Here is a 17,280-nt window from a genome sequence, read left to right on the forward strand (position 1 = left end):
ACCTAATGATACTTTTTAAGCAATACATAATATATTAAACATTAAAATTGATTGTTTGAACACAAGCACACCAAATATTTGGCAGTTACAGAAATATTCTGCTTTAAAAAAGAAAAAAAACTTTCATTGTGTGGAAATGTTTCCTTTCTTTTTGCTGGATGCAATCAAATTTAATCTGTAATACAATGCTCCAGTACCTAATAAAAAGCCTTTTCTGAACACTAGAGACAGTTACTGCAACAAAACCAAAACTCTTGTCTTTGGAAAGAACAACACTTTTGTCCACATGGTGTCTTTGACTAGTGGAAGATGGAACCTGAAAAGGGTTATGTTGCTTATTTTAGATGTAAAAACAAGAAAGAGGGCTTTTAAAAGTGCTCGTCAACAACAATGCAAAGGTCAGTTCTTTTCACTGCCCCCCATTGAGATTATTATGGGTTAAGCGGAGACCATAAGTACAGCACTTCACTGAGAGTTCTTGTAGGTCAGCAGGTATGGGGTGTGAATACTACTGTAAATAAAATAGAGCAGAGGGCCACTGTATCACTGCTTCATAAAACATAACACATATAGCATAAATAAGTGCTATTTTCACCCAGATTTAGTGCTGACGAGAGCCTGAAGGAAAGCTGTTTTTCTCCTTTAGTGTTATATGAGTCTCACTGAATTATTTACACACAGTCTCTTTCAGTGTCGCTCGCCAGCACTAAATAAATTATACTGTGGAAGAAAAAATAAGGCTTGTGATGAACCTACAGGGGGATATGGCAGTGTGGGACAGTAGGCAACAGAGTAGTGATCTAAATTTGGGTGGGAATAAGACCTTTCAGGGGAATAACAAGTGATGAGGACATTCTGGAATTATTTAGTTAGTAGAGTAGTGACTTTCTTAAAACTGTTTTATAGTAAGTGTGGTATAATTTGGGTTTCTATATCATTTGTAAATCAGCATTAACTTTATCCTCCTTGGTTCTGAACAGCTGTTCAGATATGATGTTATGTTTTTGTGCTCCACTGTAAACTAGTTCCACACTGTAGGCTATAACAAAACTCTTTCATTTGCCTTATGAAAACTCCACCATATATATTTTTCCCCCACAAGACAATGCAAAACGGCATTGGCTGAGGAAGATACTGGCCTTTTTATGCCTGCAGTCATTTCCACAATAGAGAATTGTATTGTTACCCTGTGGGCCTTTAAACACTGTAATTAAAACAAAAAGACTCAAAACAGGATTCATTAAAAAAATATGCCACTATTTCTCCAGAAAACTGAAAATGTGGTTACACAGCTTTGTCAGAGTGACATATACTATATATGTGTGCCTAAATAATAATTTCAATTGTGTGTTTTATGTATGTGCTTTGCAGGACTGTTTTTTTCTTAGATAACAACCAGCCCAAGAATGGCAAATGAAAATTTGGCTAAATTTGGTACATTTACATTATGAAATAATGATGTTAGTTAATGTACACTCTCCCTGTTACTTAAATAAATAAGTCAATTGAATTGAATAGGGACATCCCTACCCAAAACACTTCTAAGAAGTGATCTAAAATCTACTCAGTCCACTCAGTCGCAAAAACTTGCAAAAGCTTGGAAGGCAACAGTGTGTGTGCTGCTCAGTTTTGCTGAGAGCTTAAAAAATAACGTTTTGCTCCGCATGCAGTGTCGCACTCTCTCTGGACCACAAGAAAAGCGGCCCTCTCCCTCCTCTGTGAGACAGTAATTGCATCAAAGCACCAAAAGGACCCTGCCAGCCAGACGACTGGCACTAAATAAAGACTTGTGCTGGTGAATAAGACTCAGACAAATGTTGGTAATTAATTAGCATCACCAAAGGAGCAGTAGGGGAGATCTGGGTACCACTGCAATGCACAACAGAAGCAGCTGTTTGTTTAGTGCGACAGTGTCTATTTTGTTTGTACAACAGGACTAGAGTGACTAAATGTTTGAAGTGTATTAATTGTGTGAATGAGGAAAATAGGTATCAATTGTCATCACTGCCAAGAATGATATCTAATACCATTCAGCCTGGACCACAGACTATAGAGCAGCTCACACATTAAATTAATAAAGAGACAAATACGCATTGAGCTGGCGCAAGAAAAGAGACTTTGAAAGAGATACAGGACACCAACAAATGAGAAAGAGACAGAAAGACGGAAAGAAAAAAAAATCTTTCTTATCTAAAGAAAATAATGTTTCGTACATTTACTTTGATTTTTTCTTTGCGAACAATATGAATCCAAAACAATTTATCAAGAACCATCTTTCAAAAATAGCCAATAGAACCACACTGGCAATACAATACAGAATTACGATCACAAAAATACCACTTAAAACTATACTGTGTAAAACAACAGCCTTATGTTTACCATGTCTACAAGTTGTGTTGTCTTCCCTGGACTTAAATGCTTCTGGTATGGACCATCATACAGTAGGAATATGTATTGTGCTTTATTGTACTATATTAGTATTCCAGGATTTCTTTTTTTAGAAGAAAACATTTTTCAACAGCACAATGCAAAACCACATGCTGCACACCTTATAAAGTTATGACTGAGAAAGAAGATGGCACATGTACTAATCTGGTCTGATTGCAGTCTTGTACCCAATACAGAATGTGCTTAAAAAAGGGTTTTTGGAATTTGGAATAGAAAGCGTCACCTCCTAACCTGTCCTGTTAACACCTTAAGACGTGTTATCAGAAAGAAAGGAACAAAATAACACCTAAAACACTAGATCACTGGATGTACATGAAATGAACCTGACCAGATAAAACATAAAATATATTCTGTTTAAACTGTTTCTACTATAAAGGTTTCCAATAAATGTCAAAGTAAATGTAGGAATCACTGCTTTCTTTTTTATTTTCCATACTGTCCCAACTTTTTAGATTTTTGGTTATAGTGTCAATGTCAAACTAGAATCAACGTCAAACTAGAGAGCTCCTCTCTCTCTCCTCTTTTCAGGCGAGCCGTGTCTGGGGCTGCTCCATTTGCATGCACTGGTCATACAGATGAGATGAGCCCTGCAGGCTCAGGACAAGCAAACCCGTTGCATTGTGTACGCAAGCAGTCTTCAATTTTCCACAGGCAGGCAATTTGGCCAGGCACCACTCGCAGTCCGCAGAAAAGCTCGGGTCACTGCACTTGGAGGATGAGTGATAGAAAAGTGAAGACCCAGGGAGTACAAAAAGCCTCCGGAGATGGGATTGTCTAGCCAGTGTATCTAACCAAAAGCAACATCCCCTCTCCTTTCAGAAAACTGAATATGTTCTGATCTACAAGAAATGAAGTGAAAGGTTGTAAGTAATCTGACACATAGAATGATTTTAAATCTTATTGAGGTTAAAGTGCAGAAAGTTGGCGTATTTTAAAGGTATATAAATTGACATTGGCTGATCAAAATAGATATACTGTTTACAATGCCCCCTCTTCCTTGTTGATGATCAGCCAATTTAGTTATTCAATAGCTGCTCAAATCTGAATCATCTAAAGCACATATTCTTAATTCATATCTTCAAAACATATCTATTTCACAAAAGAGATGTAAGATGAAGGTGTCATATGAAATCTAAAACTATTATTTTTTTCCCCTGGAGTATATAATTACGTATATAAATATGTCTCATGTTTAAGACAGGTAATGAAGAATCTTCAAAATAACCATAGGCCCAAAACCAAAATGCAGAAATATAAATTAGTATGATTATTAAGCATTTAGGCACCAATGAGTTAAAATTTATGTATAAAATGTATGTAATACATTACATAAATGGGCTTCTAGCCAGGACTATGAACCAAATGACTGAATTTAAATTCTGTTTATTGTTCAGATATCTGGGAGATTTCTGTAATTTACAACATATATATTGTATGCTATACAGGAGTGCTTAGTCGTGCACATTTTTACAACAGAGTGAACCAAGAAAGCCCTTTGTGGCTTTTCGGAGTCTTGCCCAACAAACAAAACTGGTAATGTATGTTTGTAATACTTTATGTTAGAAGCTAGTTTTACAGTTCTGAGAAAAAGTTACATCACACTTTATTCAGACTTGAATAACTAAAACATATAAAGTAAATGTCAAAGATATTTCCCAAAAAGAAATAACAGTGAGTGCTTGCTGGAAGTATATGGAACACACTTTTCTAATTTCAAATGTTCTTACACTAAACAACACCATTTTGCATTTATTAAATGCAATAATCTTTAAAAACTAAAAAACATACATTAACCACTTACAGCCAAACATAACTGTTGTATCATGTTTCACAAATAAATGAATATGCTTTGGAACATGATCAATCTCATCTTAATCTACACAGATGCCCCAATACAATTCCATTCCACTCTGTCCCAGTACAATATGTGCCTGTATAAGCCTGGAACACCTGGAAGTCTCAAGGATTTTTTAGGTTTTTAAGGCCTATCAATGGGTTTTAACTTGCAGTGAAGCCTCTAAGGCCACTCTAGCATACTCATCATAATGGAATCTGACATATGTATGTTGATAACCCTGAACAGTGCTCTTGAGCTGTCAACTTGTTTTTTCTGAAAAGAAAGTGTTCTTTCCCAGCAACGGTTTCTCAAGGTCTAACAGGTTGTTTGAAACTGCTAAGTTCAGATGTACTGCATCCAGGGGGTGTTCCTGTAGAATCAGTTAATGGGGCTGGAAAAAGTAAAGAATGAATAAGACAAAACAACCTCAACTACCTGATCATGATGATGCTGTTAATTGTCTGTACTCACATCTCCCCCTAGTGATGGCTGTAGGTCTGACTCCACAGTGGGGCTTAGGTCCTGCCTCATCACCCAGATGGGTTCTTTGGGCTCATCAGGTGTATACGGTGAGCGCACTGTTCTGGTCTTCACCTCCTCAATAGCCTCCTTGATGTCCTTGATAGCCAAAGAGATGGCATCCCTCTTCTGCCGGCTGTTCTTTGCTAAAGCTGGATCTTCGGAAGGGCTGCTTACAGGGGTCCTACCCTCCTCTCCTTTCCCTTCCTCACCTGGGGACTCTTGGAGCTTGTTGTCCTCTGTCTCTGCTTTAATGCGGTGTTCAGATTCAGGCCACTCGTCCTCTTCTTCCTCTTCCCTGCCTGAGCCTGCCGCTGCACGCTCCAAGCTATGAGAGCTCAGGCTCTCCTTCACCTCTGCCACAATCTGGTCAATGTCCTCATCCTGCTCGCAGCTGTCGGCACGTGGGTACGGAGCAAATTCTGCCTCCTTCTCTGGGCTGTCTGACTCTCCGTCAGATCGCTCGTCGTAGTGGTGTAACCTGGAGCCCACGGCTTCCTGTTGCCTGTATGAATCGCGCTCAAATAGCCGGAAGCCAGGCCTCTGCCGCTGTTGGGGGGTCTGTCCCTCAGCCTGTGTTCCAGGGGCTTCTGGGATCTCCTCATACACATGCTCCTGGACGGCGTAGTCAGCATAAGGCTCAGAATAGGGCTCGTCTTCACCTTGGGCTTGGCCCTCACGGCCTGGGCTGCGGTACAGCGGCTGTGTGTAAACATAATTAGAGTAGTTGGGGTTGAGAGCCTCGGCATCGTGCCTTGGGGGCCGCTCTGTGTTTGGCAATGGTTCACGGGGCAGCGGTGGTGGTTGAGGGGGATACTGTGGCTGTGCATGGGCTGGTCCTGCAGGCTGCTGCTCTGACTCTGCGCTTTCAGTATACTCCTCAGCCTCAGGTCGCAGTGGGACTCCATAAGTGGTCTCATCCTCAGGCTCCGCCTCTGAGGCCATGACTACGTCACCCTCAGCCCGGTCTGTGTGATTGTGGAAACCACTCTCAGTGCTGGCAGAGCGGGCCAAAGCGCTGCCATCCTCCTCATCCTCCTCAGGCTCTCCAGGCTGTTGCTGCTGCTGCTCCAGCTGCTCTAGCCTCTGTTGCTCCGCCCTCTCTGCCTCCCTCTGCTGCCTCTCTCTCTGCCTCTGTCTCTGTTGCTGTGCCCGCAGCCGTGCCTCTGCGTCACCCTGCCGGCGGTAGCGTGTTACTGCAGGCCGTGGTATTGGCTGCTGTGTGCGCTGCTGTTCCGCTTCACCCTCTTCAGGAGTTCTGCGGGAGGTGCGTTGCCGTCCGCCCCCCTCCGAGCCCTCGTACCTGCGGTAGCGCTGGGATCCAGACTGGCCATGGGAGTTTTCTCCACCATGCCCATTGTGGTGGTTGCGGGACCGGCCCGAGTTGTCGTGCCGTCTGCGGTGGGACGGTGGCTGCTGGCCCTCGGGGCCCCGCCGCTCCAGGTCAGCCTCGGCAGCCTCACTCAGATCCTGGCCCAGTGGCGCCTCCTGATGGCTCATGGCTGAACAGGTGGGCTTCTACATACACAGCTTCATCTCCCCCCCAGGCCAGGCTTCACTCAGCTCAGGTAAAAGTCTGCAAAAACAGCAGGTGAAAACCAAAGGTGAATATTTAACTATAATATTACATTAATTCAATTACAAATACAATCAATCTATGTCTTGACGTCTCGTACTAAATGTTTCTTGACTTCCATGAAGTAAGACATAATCTCCATTGATATGAAAGACAAATGAGATAAATAGTATCTGATTGGCTAATGCACTACACTACACACATATCATCAGACTGAGCGTAGTCAAGGCAGTCACGTGAATTAGCAAAATCACATTTAACCCACTGTCATACTGTCTGCCCCCATTTTATCTGCATTATTCCATTCAAGGCACCCAGAGGAGGACACAAATAAGGGAAGCACTGTGCTCCCTGCTGACAGAAACAAGCATAGCTGGTCTTTAAGATTGCAAACATGGCCTAGTTCTGTGAGAACAACATCAGATATGCAGCTTACAAAACCGAGAACACCCACAATAAAAAACAGCAAAGAAACTGTATGCAGCCAACTCATAAAGTCAGAAATATTATATCTATATTTCCAAATGTTTGCAGACATCGCTACTAGCTAATGAATAAATTCTGCTTCTTATGCTGACACATATGTGCAAATACATTCACACATAGCTAATCCCTATAGAGAAAAAATACTGCCAGTAGAATATTACTGTAGAATAGTACAACATGAATCATTAGCTAGAAGTGAAGTATTAAGCTGCAGAACTGTGTTCTCGGAAATAATGCTGCTCCATTTAATACTTTTGGGATGTTGGGAGTTAAGCAGTTGGGGATAAATAAAGGTGGTGGAGTGGTGATAATTCAACATCCTAACCACACTAACACTCTCTGTACTGTCATGCAATGCAATCAAATCTTCATAGCACTTCTCCAGTTGTTTCTAGCAGAACGATACAGCAAGCTTCGTTCAGCAGCAACATCTTCTAAAATAAAACAAGCTGGAAACAACTGCATGAGTCATGTTAATAAATATATAATTCCTCGTCAGTTGGCTTGTTGTCACAGATATAGCATTTTGGTCATGTCAGTGATGTGTCATAATATTGACATTGTGGACGACGTAAGTGCGAATGACGGCGTGAATGAGTGAATCACAAAGGAAGCAGCACCAACGAAGCCAAACTCAGCTGCAGAAAGATTGAACACAAATCGACAGCAGTGCTTTATAAAGCAACTCATCCTCGTGCAGTATGTACATTATATATCCCTGGGGCTACACCTCCTCTTATTAGTCATAGGAGCAAAAACAAACCACCCAGTGCACACGCACACACACACATACACACACAAGCATGCAGGAAGAAGATCTGTGGAGAGCTCCGGTTGCCACGGTGATATGCTCTGCCGGTGAGCCGCAACCAACTGGTGTGTTCACACTGTGGAAAAATGTGGAATCACAACCATGGAAACCTGACAGTCTCCCCATTCTGGTAGAAATGACCTTCCTGTGTCTCTTCTCCTCAGGGAGAGCCCCACCAGAGAGAGGGCAGCAGAGACAGAAAAAGGTGTGTGTGTGTGTGTGTGTGTGTGTTTGTGAGGGAGAAAGAATCACAAATACAACACCGGGTTAAAAAAACTATTCATAGATGTGATCCTAAAGGAAAACTTAGCTATTCATTTTCCAAAATCAGGACCTTTTCGCATAGTACTGGTCGAAAGTTTGACGAGCATTGGCCAGATCTGTTTGATACCATTATTTAAGTTGTACTATGTACACATAAATATTATGAACTACAGTAGAAAGAAATTAACTCTTAGATGCTTCAATCAATATGTCAATTACTGCAGGAACAATACATTATTCTAAAATGAAAATAATGTGATAGAATAGCAGTATGTAATCTAATCATAAAGTGTTTTCTCAAAAAGTAATAGCTAAATTTATTTTTAAAGTTACTTTTTTGTGTACGACTGTACTTCACTTACTTCTTTAATAATAGTATTTAACTGGTTGTATAAAAAAGGAATTTTATAGTGCCCTATATAACCTTGTGAAATAGAGAGGATGCAGTTATTAGGACACACTATATGAGTCAAGATTGTTATTGATTGGCATGCATATATAAGCTGTACCATCTATCTATATATCTGCAACAGTGAATTCATCACTATGTAGTTACACACTGTTATTGCATGGACCATTAATTAATGTGTAACAACAAAGTTATTATATGCATGTAACAGTGGGTTTCTGTCACTTTCTAAAATATTTTTGTCCATTGTATGCATGTGTACAATATTATACACCTTTTTAGCACAATATAGGCTACTAACCCCGTGTTCACACTGGCAGATGACAAGTCACTCACAATTGCCATTGGTTGTGTGCAAAGACGCATGATTAAAAAATAGATAAAGCACAATTGGCACTATAAACCTCTCTGTCCCATTGAGCTTCTGTGGCAAGATGGCATAGCTGTTTACAAATCCAACCTGGCTGAGCTGGAGATATTTTGCAAAGAAGAATGTGCAGAAATATCAGTCACTAGATGCAGACTTGCAGCTGCAATTGCAGAGAAAAGTGGCTCTACTAAGTATTAATATAGGGTGATCAAATACTTTTGGACATCACACTTTTCAGATTTTTATTTGATTAACATTTTTGTATTATTTTCATTCCACATCACAATTATGTGTTACTTTGTTTTGATCAATCCTTTAAAATCTCAATAAATTTAGGTTTGTGGTAGCCACTGTAAAATACAAACAACATGTAAATAGCATTCAAGGGAATACAATTGAAATTGAAATTCAAACAAATGCATGCCAAGTACTGAGAAACTCAACTTCTGATCTATCAAAAGTGTGAGTGAGAGGAAAGAAAAGGGGGCATTTTTTTTAGAAAACAGAAGGTCACAGATAAAAAAAGAAGGAACAGGGACAAACTGACAAAAACACACATAATGCTGAAAACACCAGAGTCCCTTCCTAGCCTCCCATCTCACCATCTATCTATTCCACTCTCTCTCTTTCTCTCCCCTGCTCTGTGCCAATACACCTGTAAATGAGAGGCAGGGTAGCAGGTTGGACACTCTCTTTCCATCACACTCAGCTCTACAGGAGCCCTCACTCAAATGGTCAGCTCTGAAGGACGAAGCAGGACGCTGCCAGCTGCCCTGCTCTTGGCCGAGAGCAGGCAAGGACTAGAGGACAGCGTGATGTGATTCGGGCCGTCGTACAACTTACTGCATAATTACTGCACGCATGCTGTGCATGAGTCAGTGTGTGCGTTTGTGTGTGTCCGTTGTAATATGCACCAAAATTATGCATACAGTTTATTAGTTATTATCTGGGTTGAGTAGCTTGGCTCTATTTTTAAATTAATACACATTCCCAGCTGGAAGCAGTGGAGGCAGGGGCTTTGAAGTGTTGAAGTACACAACAGGATCACCTCCTGCAAGGTCATGCCTTGGTGGCATCGTGTGGATTTTTTCTAAATTATCAATAAAATACCATCATAAACATAAACACACACACACTCACACATACACCAACCTGCTATAATATTGATGACCAGGAATAGAAAACTGGAATAGACTGCCTTAGCAGCATTTCTGGACAAAAACACCAGATTGCTTTAATAGCAGACATGAGTAGGCAGTATTTGTTACATTTTCGAACAGCCTCATTAAAAGCACAGGCAAATATTTAGGCTATGGTTTGAGAAACAGACCTATACACACTGACATGCCTAAAGTCCTAGGACATGGGACTAGTATTCTTTTGACTTTTGCTGCATTCTATTGAAGACCTGCAGGATTTTCATGTGAGTCGCTGGTCTGTTCACACAGGGAATTATAACCAGAAACTGCTGGTCACGATCACTACCACCCTCTGAACTCACTGGCCACTGTGGGTGATACAACTTCTGCTACATCCACCTGCATCCATTATCAGGCTTCACTCGAACTCTAACTAAAACATAAAACTAAAACATGTGTACAGGACATTGCAAACTTTTCATTAGTTGTACCCATTAAATTAGGTAAAAGGAAAGGTCATTGAACATGAAGTAAATAAAATTATATGAACTGCTTATTTAAAGGTGTTAAACATTGAATGGGGTCTAACTGATAACAGGAGGGTTAATAATACATTTACATCTTACTAAAAATTCATAAATAATCCCTACAACATTTTTTAGCCCAAATATTGTGATACTATGCTGTACTGCTGGTTTCTCCTACCTCTAATTAGCACTGTGCTTCAGTTCCCCAGTGAAAACTAAACCAGCTCTGAGTCAGTGGGGAGCAGCAGTGCTGTTATACCGAGGATGTGCTCATCTCTGCCTTAAACACACAAATACAGCCACCAGCGCCACGCTGTCAGGCAGCTCCTGATTAAGCACAGTTGCAGTCCCTCTCTGTAATCGCTGGCACAAATATGCACACGCACACACACACACGCTCACGGAGATAAACAAACTCATCCACATGCAGACAGACAGATGCTAACTTCCACGTTTGTGCACATAAGCAAACACTGAGACACAAAGAAGAGAAAGAGAAAGAGCTGCATGCGGAATGACAGCGTGGCGAGTTTGATTGAATCGTTCCTCTAACAGGATTACCACTGGTGGATTTAAATGGCTAACGGCAGCTGATGTAAAATAGGCTCACACAAACAGGGCGTGGGTGAGGCCTCATGTATACAATGCACAATGAAACCCTGAGGTTGTGTCTTTGGTTGGGTAGTCATTAATTCATCAAAGATGCTAAGGGAGGCCATTTTGACTAACTAAGCTCCAGCTATGCTCTCTTCAAAACAACAAGCATTTCTTCTCACAGAGCCAAAGCATAAAGCACATTTAAAAATATTCTGTGCCTTAAATAAAAAGAATATAATGGAATATAAATTCAGATAAGACATGTCAGGTAGCTTAAATCTAAAGCAACATTATGGAGCTGTTTTACATTAAAATAGCAGTGTCAGAAACATGCTAATGCTTCCCTACTCACTGTAGGGGCTGGTTTATACTTCTGCATCAAGTCACTGCAGAGTACATGGCATAGCCTGCACAAAAAGCTTACACTGTTGGGTGCATTTATACTTGTTTACTTGTGTGTTGCATCACTCTTCAAGTAAAAACACAAGGTTATTCTTTTGGTAAGTTGCGTAAATTGGCATTAACTTGAAGCATAAATTGGTCTTAAGATAAAGAAAGATAACTCAATCTTTGCCACCACTTTTCAGGAATGCTTCTACTACACTCTGTAACTTTGATGAAGCTGAACAAGACCTATTACAAGAACTGTTTAATGCTGCATTACCCAAGTATATTTGTGTAAAATCCTTTACAATTACTGTACACCCACAGTCCACATGATTCATTCATTTCAAAGGCCAGTTCTGTGTCTTTTAGTTTGTTCCATTAGGGAACGCTCAAGATGTATTTATATACTTCTAAACTGTAGAGGGAGCCCAGAAGCAAAAAAAACACAACTTTCACACGTAATGCTGCTTTAAAGACATTGTATATGATTTCAATCCAATAAACGTTTTTGTAAATTAAGCAGTTTGATAGGTCAACAACATTTTGTAAGTGCACAACACATGAAATATCATATATCAACAGTCATTGTCCAAAATCATATACAGCACCTTTAATGTGCTTTTCTATGTGTGTAGTCAGCATGAACTAGTCGAGGTACAAAAACCAGAAACAAACAAACAAAAAATTAAACTAACAGATATGTTTGTTTTTATATTGTAGGACAAATAAAAGGCCAAACGGGTATTCATTCTTAGCTTGAACCATAACACTTTCATCTGATACTAACTTCTTTACTCTGTGACTTTTATAAACCCTAAAGACTGCCAATCCTACATAACTACATGCAAAGGATTGGAAACTGCCTAAATTCCTTAGTTATAACAGAGAAGAAAAGAGCCAGGAACCACCATTGGTTCCTAATAGTTTAAGAGGTTACGCTAAGAAAGGTTCTACTGAAATTTTAAGGTGTCGTCTTGGGGAACTTAAAGAAAAGCTGTTAACGAAGACTTATTCGCTAACCACAACCAATACAGTAAATCAATGGTATAGATCTCCTGTCCTCCACCCACGCAGGCCCACTCACATCTGCCTTAGGCAAATCAAATTTGACCTGCAATTTACTGTGACTGGCTAAGCCAATAAAAACCCTCCAATACTGAACTAATTACATTCGCCTGAATAATGAGGAAAGCTATGACAATTATACTGCGGGTCAAGGACATTCTGTCTGGGGCTACAGTTCTCTGCAGAATTTCAACAGCCCTACTGCATCACCTAGCCTAGCCACAATGCATGTTCTGTATACTAATGTAGTCTGAGATAACACTGCCCCAAAAAAAACTTCCAGTCTAGTCTATGTAAGCTGGCATTTGAAATCCCCTTGCTATTGGATTTAAAGCTTATTCAGTGCTCACACAAATAAATCATAGACAATCAGACAGTCGCTGTGTTGTGCTTTTTAGATCTAAAAATTCTGGTTGGTGAGAACAGTTCAGCGACTAGGGGGAATAGCCCCGCTTCAAGGCCACATTAGATTCCACCTCTTAATTCTGTCTTTTGCACTGAATACTGCCCTACGGATATGTAGATTACATTCCTGTTATTTCTTCAAGAATGAGCAATTAAATGCCTAGAGGCAAGTTCAGCTTTTCATAAGACTTCCTCAAGGTAAAAAACTGGCTACAATCCCTTTGAGGACAAAGACGAGGAATTTTAATCTCAGCTGTTCCTCTGTGCAGATTTTACATCCACATATCAGAACAGGTTGTATGAGAAAAAAAAATCAATGCAGCAATTCTTACACCTACCTTGACTACATTTTCTCAGCAGCCCAAAACTTAACCTCATTCCATGACAAGCCATGACTTTTGGAATATTTGTTAATAATACAAATGTGTTATACTGTTTTGTTTGACCACATAACACATTTTCATTGTGTGTTATTTCATACCAGATGCATCTGAAACCAGAGAAGCTTCTAAAGCTTTAAACAGTAAAGTATTAAGTGGAATTTGTAAATGTAACTTTGTATTGTAGCGCTTGACCAACCTTTATCAAGTAATTCTGTGCCTATGTGGTTCTATAAGGTATTACTAAAGGATGGTTCTTTGTGCATTGCAAAGTAACCATTACCTACTAAATTTATTTAATATTTTGTTGATATTATGCATTGTAAAGGGAGAATTAGGCAAATCCAACATTTTCTGACAAACTAGAGATCCTCTGTCCATATTAGCTCCTCAAAGATACAAAGAGCTTTTTATGCATATTACTTTTGTACAAAATCTCATTTTAATTCTTTTCACTAGTCCTAAATTGCCTTTTCTACAACTTTTGTTAGAATGTGTTGCAGAATGTATTTCTCATTTTGGGTTGTAAAAAACACAATCTACCACTCCAAGTAAGGACATCTAAAGTTTAAAACTATTCCTTAGAAATTTATTCAGGTATTTTATGTGAGTGATATCAGTAGGTAGGTGTGGTTAAATAGCTGTGCAAGTTAAGCTCCATTTAGTCTCTCTTTAAAGCAGTTGCATTCTTTTGGCATGCTGCCCCACTTAAACCAGCTCCTTCTCTGCTTTTAGAGAAGGAACGCACTTTAAAAGAATCCAGCACATCTTTTACCAACATTCATGGCAAACATAAACTGTCACATTAAGGGTTTAGTGTTCAGACTTGGCAGGAATGGTTTGATTAAAACGAACCCTGAGGCAAATGCTCTGGGTATTAAACTATAAGTATACATACAGTCAACATTCACTACAATCCACAATGAAATCAATTGTGCATTTCCTCTGACTGGTGTACTCACAATAGCTTGCTTTCCTGACATTGACATTTCTTTGGTCTTCATGTTGAAAGAAAACAGCAACTCTAGACAGACAGCAGACAGAAATGTTGCATCAACTCAAAGTCAATTCCACTCTCAGCCCTTTAACAGCTCTCTTGTACACTGACACACCATATTTCAGTACTGTCATGTCCCATGACTTTTGCCATGTCAGATGGAAGCCCGAAAATGCAGTACTAACCTGTATAATGTGTGTGCAAGTCCTCCGGCATTGAATGCAGATTTGATTTCTGCCAGAGTTGCTTGTCTGTTTGCGTGGACAAATCTGGCCAGATGCTGCCGGACACAATTATTATTGTGCACTGTAGAATGTGTGTGGTATTGCCTATTATGACATATTACAACACTCACAAGCTACCATCTCACAAGCGGTGACATGGAACACAGGAATAGGACACAGGAATGGCCATTCCCAAGTCATTCCCTGGGGTAACACATTATTATCAGTTTAAATACTTTTTAAAAATGAATAACTATCCTTCGGGAGAACACAGTTCCATTGCTCCACAGCTCAATACGTAGGCAATCTGTTGGCAATACTTCACTATAGGGATTAAACAAGCTGTGTGTGCATTAGGACATTTTTGTCAGCAATTGTTGCAACCTAAAATAGCAGTAGGGGTGTCTATAAACATTTAAGGTGCATTCCAATTATGTCCTACAATGTAATGAATAATGATATCTTTTTTTGGGGGATGAAGTATGTAGTATAGATATAAGTTTAGATATAAGTATACTCACTCACTAAAAATTGCATTACTAACAAATTAAAACTAGTTAAAACAAATATATTTGTAAGATTGAATACAATACTTGTATAAACAACAACAAAAACACTTAATCTCAAAAACATTCATAAAGCAGATCTCCCATGTCCCATAAAGTATGAAAATAAAATGCAGACCAGGTACCAAATGTGGCATTAATGCTGCTATTCCTAAAGTCTACAACATAATCATCCCTCACATGATGATTCCAGCTACCCCTCTATTTACACACCCTTGGTATACCTTCCTGCAGCCAGAAGTCTGCGGTACTCTGCAGCTGACGCAGTAGAGAGTGCCTCCCTCTCCTCAGCTCACTCAAATCCATGGATCCCAGCTCTGTGCACTAAGCTGACTGCTTTGCTGTATCAGATGGCAACATGAAAGGATAAGGCTCAAATCTAGCAAGAATCTAGTAAAAGAGATTAAGCTAAGGCAACATAGCACCCTGTCCTCTGTCAACTTGTGCTTACTTCTTTAAGTGTCGGCCATCGAGGGCAGGCTTACAGTCTGCCAAAACCACAGTAAACATCAGATGAAAACTGATGCAATGCTATACTTGATCTTGATTTGCAAATTAACTGTCACTCAGGACTAGGAATGCATAAATACAATTTTCTTGATAGTGGGTGCAGACATTTAACATTACCCAATTCACAGTGTCACCTGTGTACTGGGAACGTTTAATGGAAGGCAATACCACCCACAGTGGACAGTGCAGTGGGTGGTGTTACCTTCTGTGATGTATTATTATTTTTACTTGTATTATTTATCAGCAGATCTTACCTACAGAGAGCTTTAAAAACTTAATTGGAACTTCCTTAGGTATTGCTTTAGGGATGCAGTTACTAAATATGGAATATAGGGCTTAATGAACTAAACTCAACTAGAATAAGGAGAGAGAGGGAGACAGAGAGAGAGACATCTGTTGCTATGGCACTCTTTAAGATGACAAAACACAAGCAGAGAAGGTATAAACACCATTCACCGGAGCAGCTGCTGTGCTCTGAATCTACAAGAGAGAGAGAGAGAGACAGAGAGAGAGAAAGAGAGAGAGAGAGAGAGAGAGAGAGAGATATTGCTACTGACCGCAGAGAAGGCCTAAGCCATTACTGATTATGCAGTGAGCCCTGATACAGTTTAGACAGGCTAAATACACTTGAACAGATTTCAGTCAAAGGGGCAGACCCTAGGAAAGTCTGTCTGAAAGAGATTACTTCACCAAAAGAGAAGTTACACTCTCTCTCTCTCACATCATTCATTCTACCCTCACAACCTCCTGGACTCCATCTGCTCATTATTAAAGAGCAGAAGCATTGGGTGGTTGCATATGGTATGAGAGATGAGATATGTGTTCAGGCGGTAAGAGAGAGAGAATGAGGGGATTGCAGAAAAAGAGGGAAGCGCACAGAGAGACAGAGAGAGGAGGTGTTAAAATGGGGTGGCAAGTTCAGCAGCCTCTCTCAGCCACTCCTTCAGCAGTCAATTACTGCCACGGCCTGCCTGTCTCTCTCTCTCTCTCTCTCCCTCTCTATCTCACTCTCTATAGATGTGATGAGCATGCCTGCTTGGCAGTGGACCAGGAACACTTCGATGACTCTCCTCTCTCTACTCCAGCTCCAGTAATCAGGCTCCACCCGCCCCACCTCCTGATGTAAAAATCAGCTGGCAGCTCACCTCACACCTATTCACATCCACTTACCACCAATCCACTATATTCAGTCTTTTCTCAGCAGTCAAACTATGAATTTTACAGCAAAATATATAGTCTTACTTCTTCTGATAACACGAGAGAAAAGCCTTTCAACTGGCCAGTCCATGCTCTGCATCTCCACAAAGCTGTCCTTTTGTTCATTTACATTAGCCATTGCTCAGCAGTACAACAGATTTCAACCACCACATTCAGTCCAGTAAACACACACAATCACACTAGTGAATTCAGGCTGTGAGAACACAGAACCAGAGTGGGTTTAAGTGCCGTGTTCAAGGGCACCTCTTCCCTTTGGTCTGAATTCATTAACAAGTTTTTAAACTTGGCAATGTTTTCTAATTGGTTTGGAGCGTTTTTACACAAAGAGAGCACACCCAAGGATAAAAACGAAAATTCTGTAGTGTGCAAAGGAAACAAATTGGTAAAAGGTGTATAAAATCTATACAGCACTTTACGTGCCTTGGCTACAAACAGTTTATATTGTTTCATTGCAATGTGTGCATATACAATAGTCACTTGCAATGTCATGTGTATAGTTCAATCATTTTAAACTTTTTTGCTGTCCATTTTTAAATATTGTTCTC

The 17,280-nt window shown here is 40.1% G+C and overlaps 1 protein-coding gene across 7 annotated transcripts in view; it reads right to left on the reverse strand.

Moving 5' to 3' along the window:
* Positions 1 to 17,280, reverse strand: part of apba1a (amyloid beta (A4) precursor protein-binding, family A, member 1a) — a 46,674-nt gene that overhangs the window by 13,672 nt on the left and 15,722 nt on the right. For 6 of the 7 annotated variants that reach the window (XM_049470283.1, XM_049470282.1, XM_049470279.1 and 3 more), the window contains exons 2-3: positions 14,183 to 14,244; positions 4,757 to 6,380 (exon numbers count right to left, since the gene is read on the reverse strand). In XM_049470283.1, the coding sequence (XP_049326240.1) occupies positions 4,757 to 6,304 (1,548 nt within the window). In that variant the 5' untranslated portion in view covers positions 6,305 to 6,380; positions 14,183 to 14,244. The remainder of the gene's footprint in view (positions 1 to 4,756; positions 6,381 to 14,182; positions 14,245 to 17,280) is intronic. The other variant, XM_049470278.1, reaches the window with a different exon arrangement.

Source organism: Astyanax mexicanus, chromosome 22 (genome assembly GCF_023375975.1).
Source record: "Astyanax mexicanus isolate ESR-SI-001 chromosome 22, AstMex3_surface, whole genome shotgun sequence".
Taxonomy (NCBI): Eukaryota; Metazoa; Chordata; class Actinopteri; order Characiformes; family Acestrorhamphidae; genus Astyanax; species Astyanax mexicanus.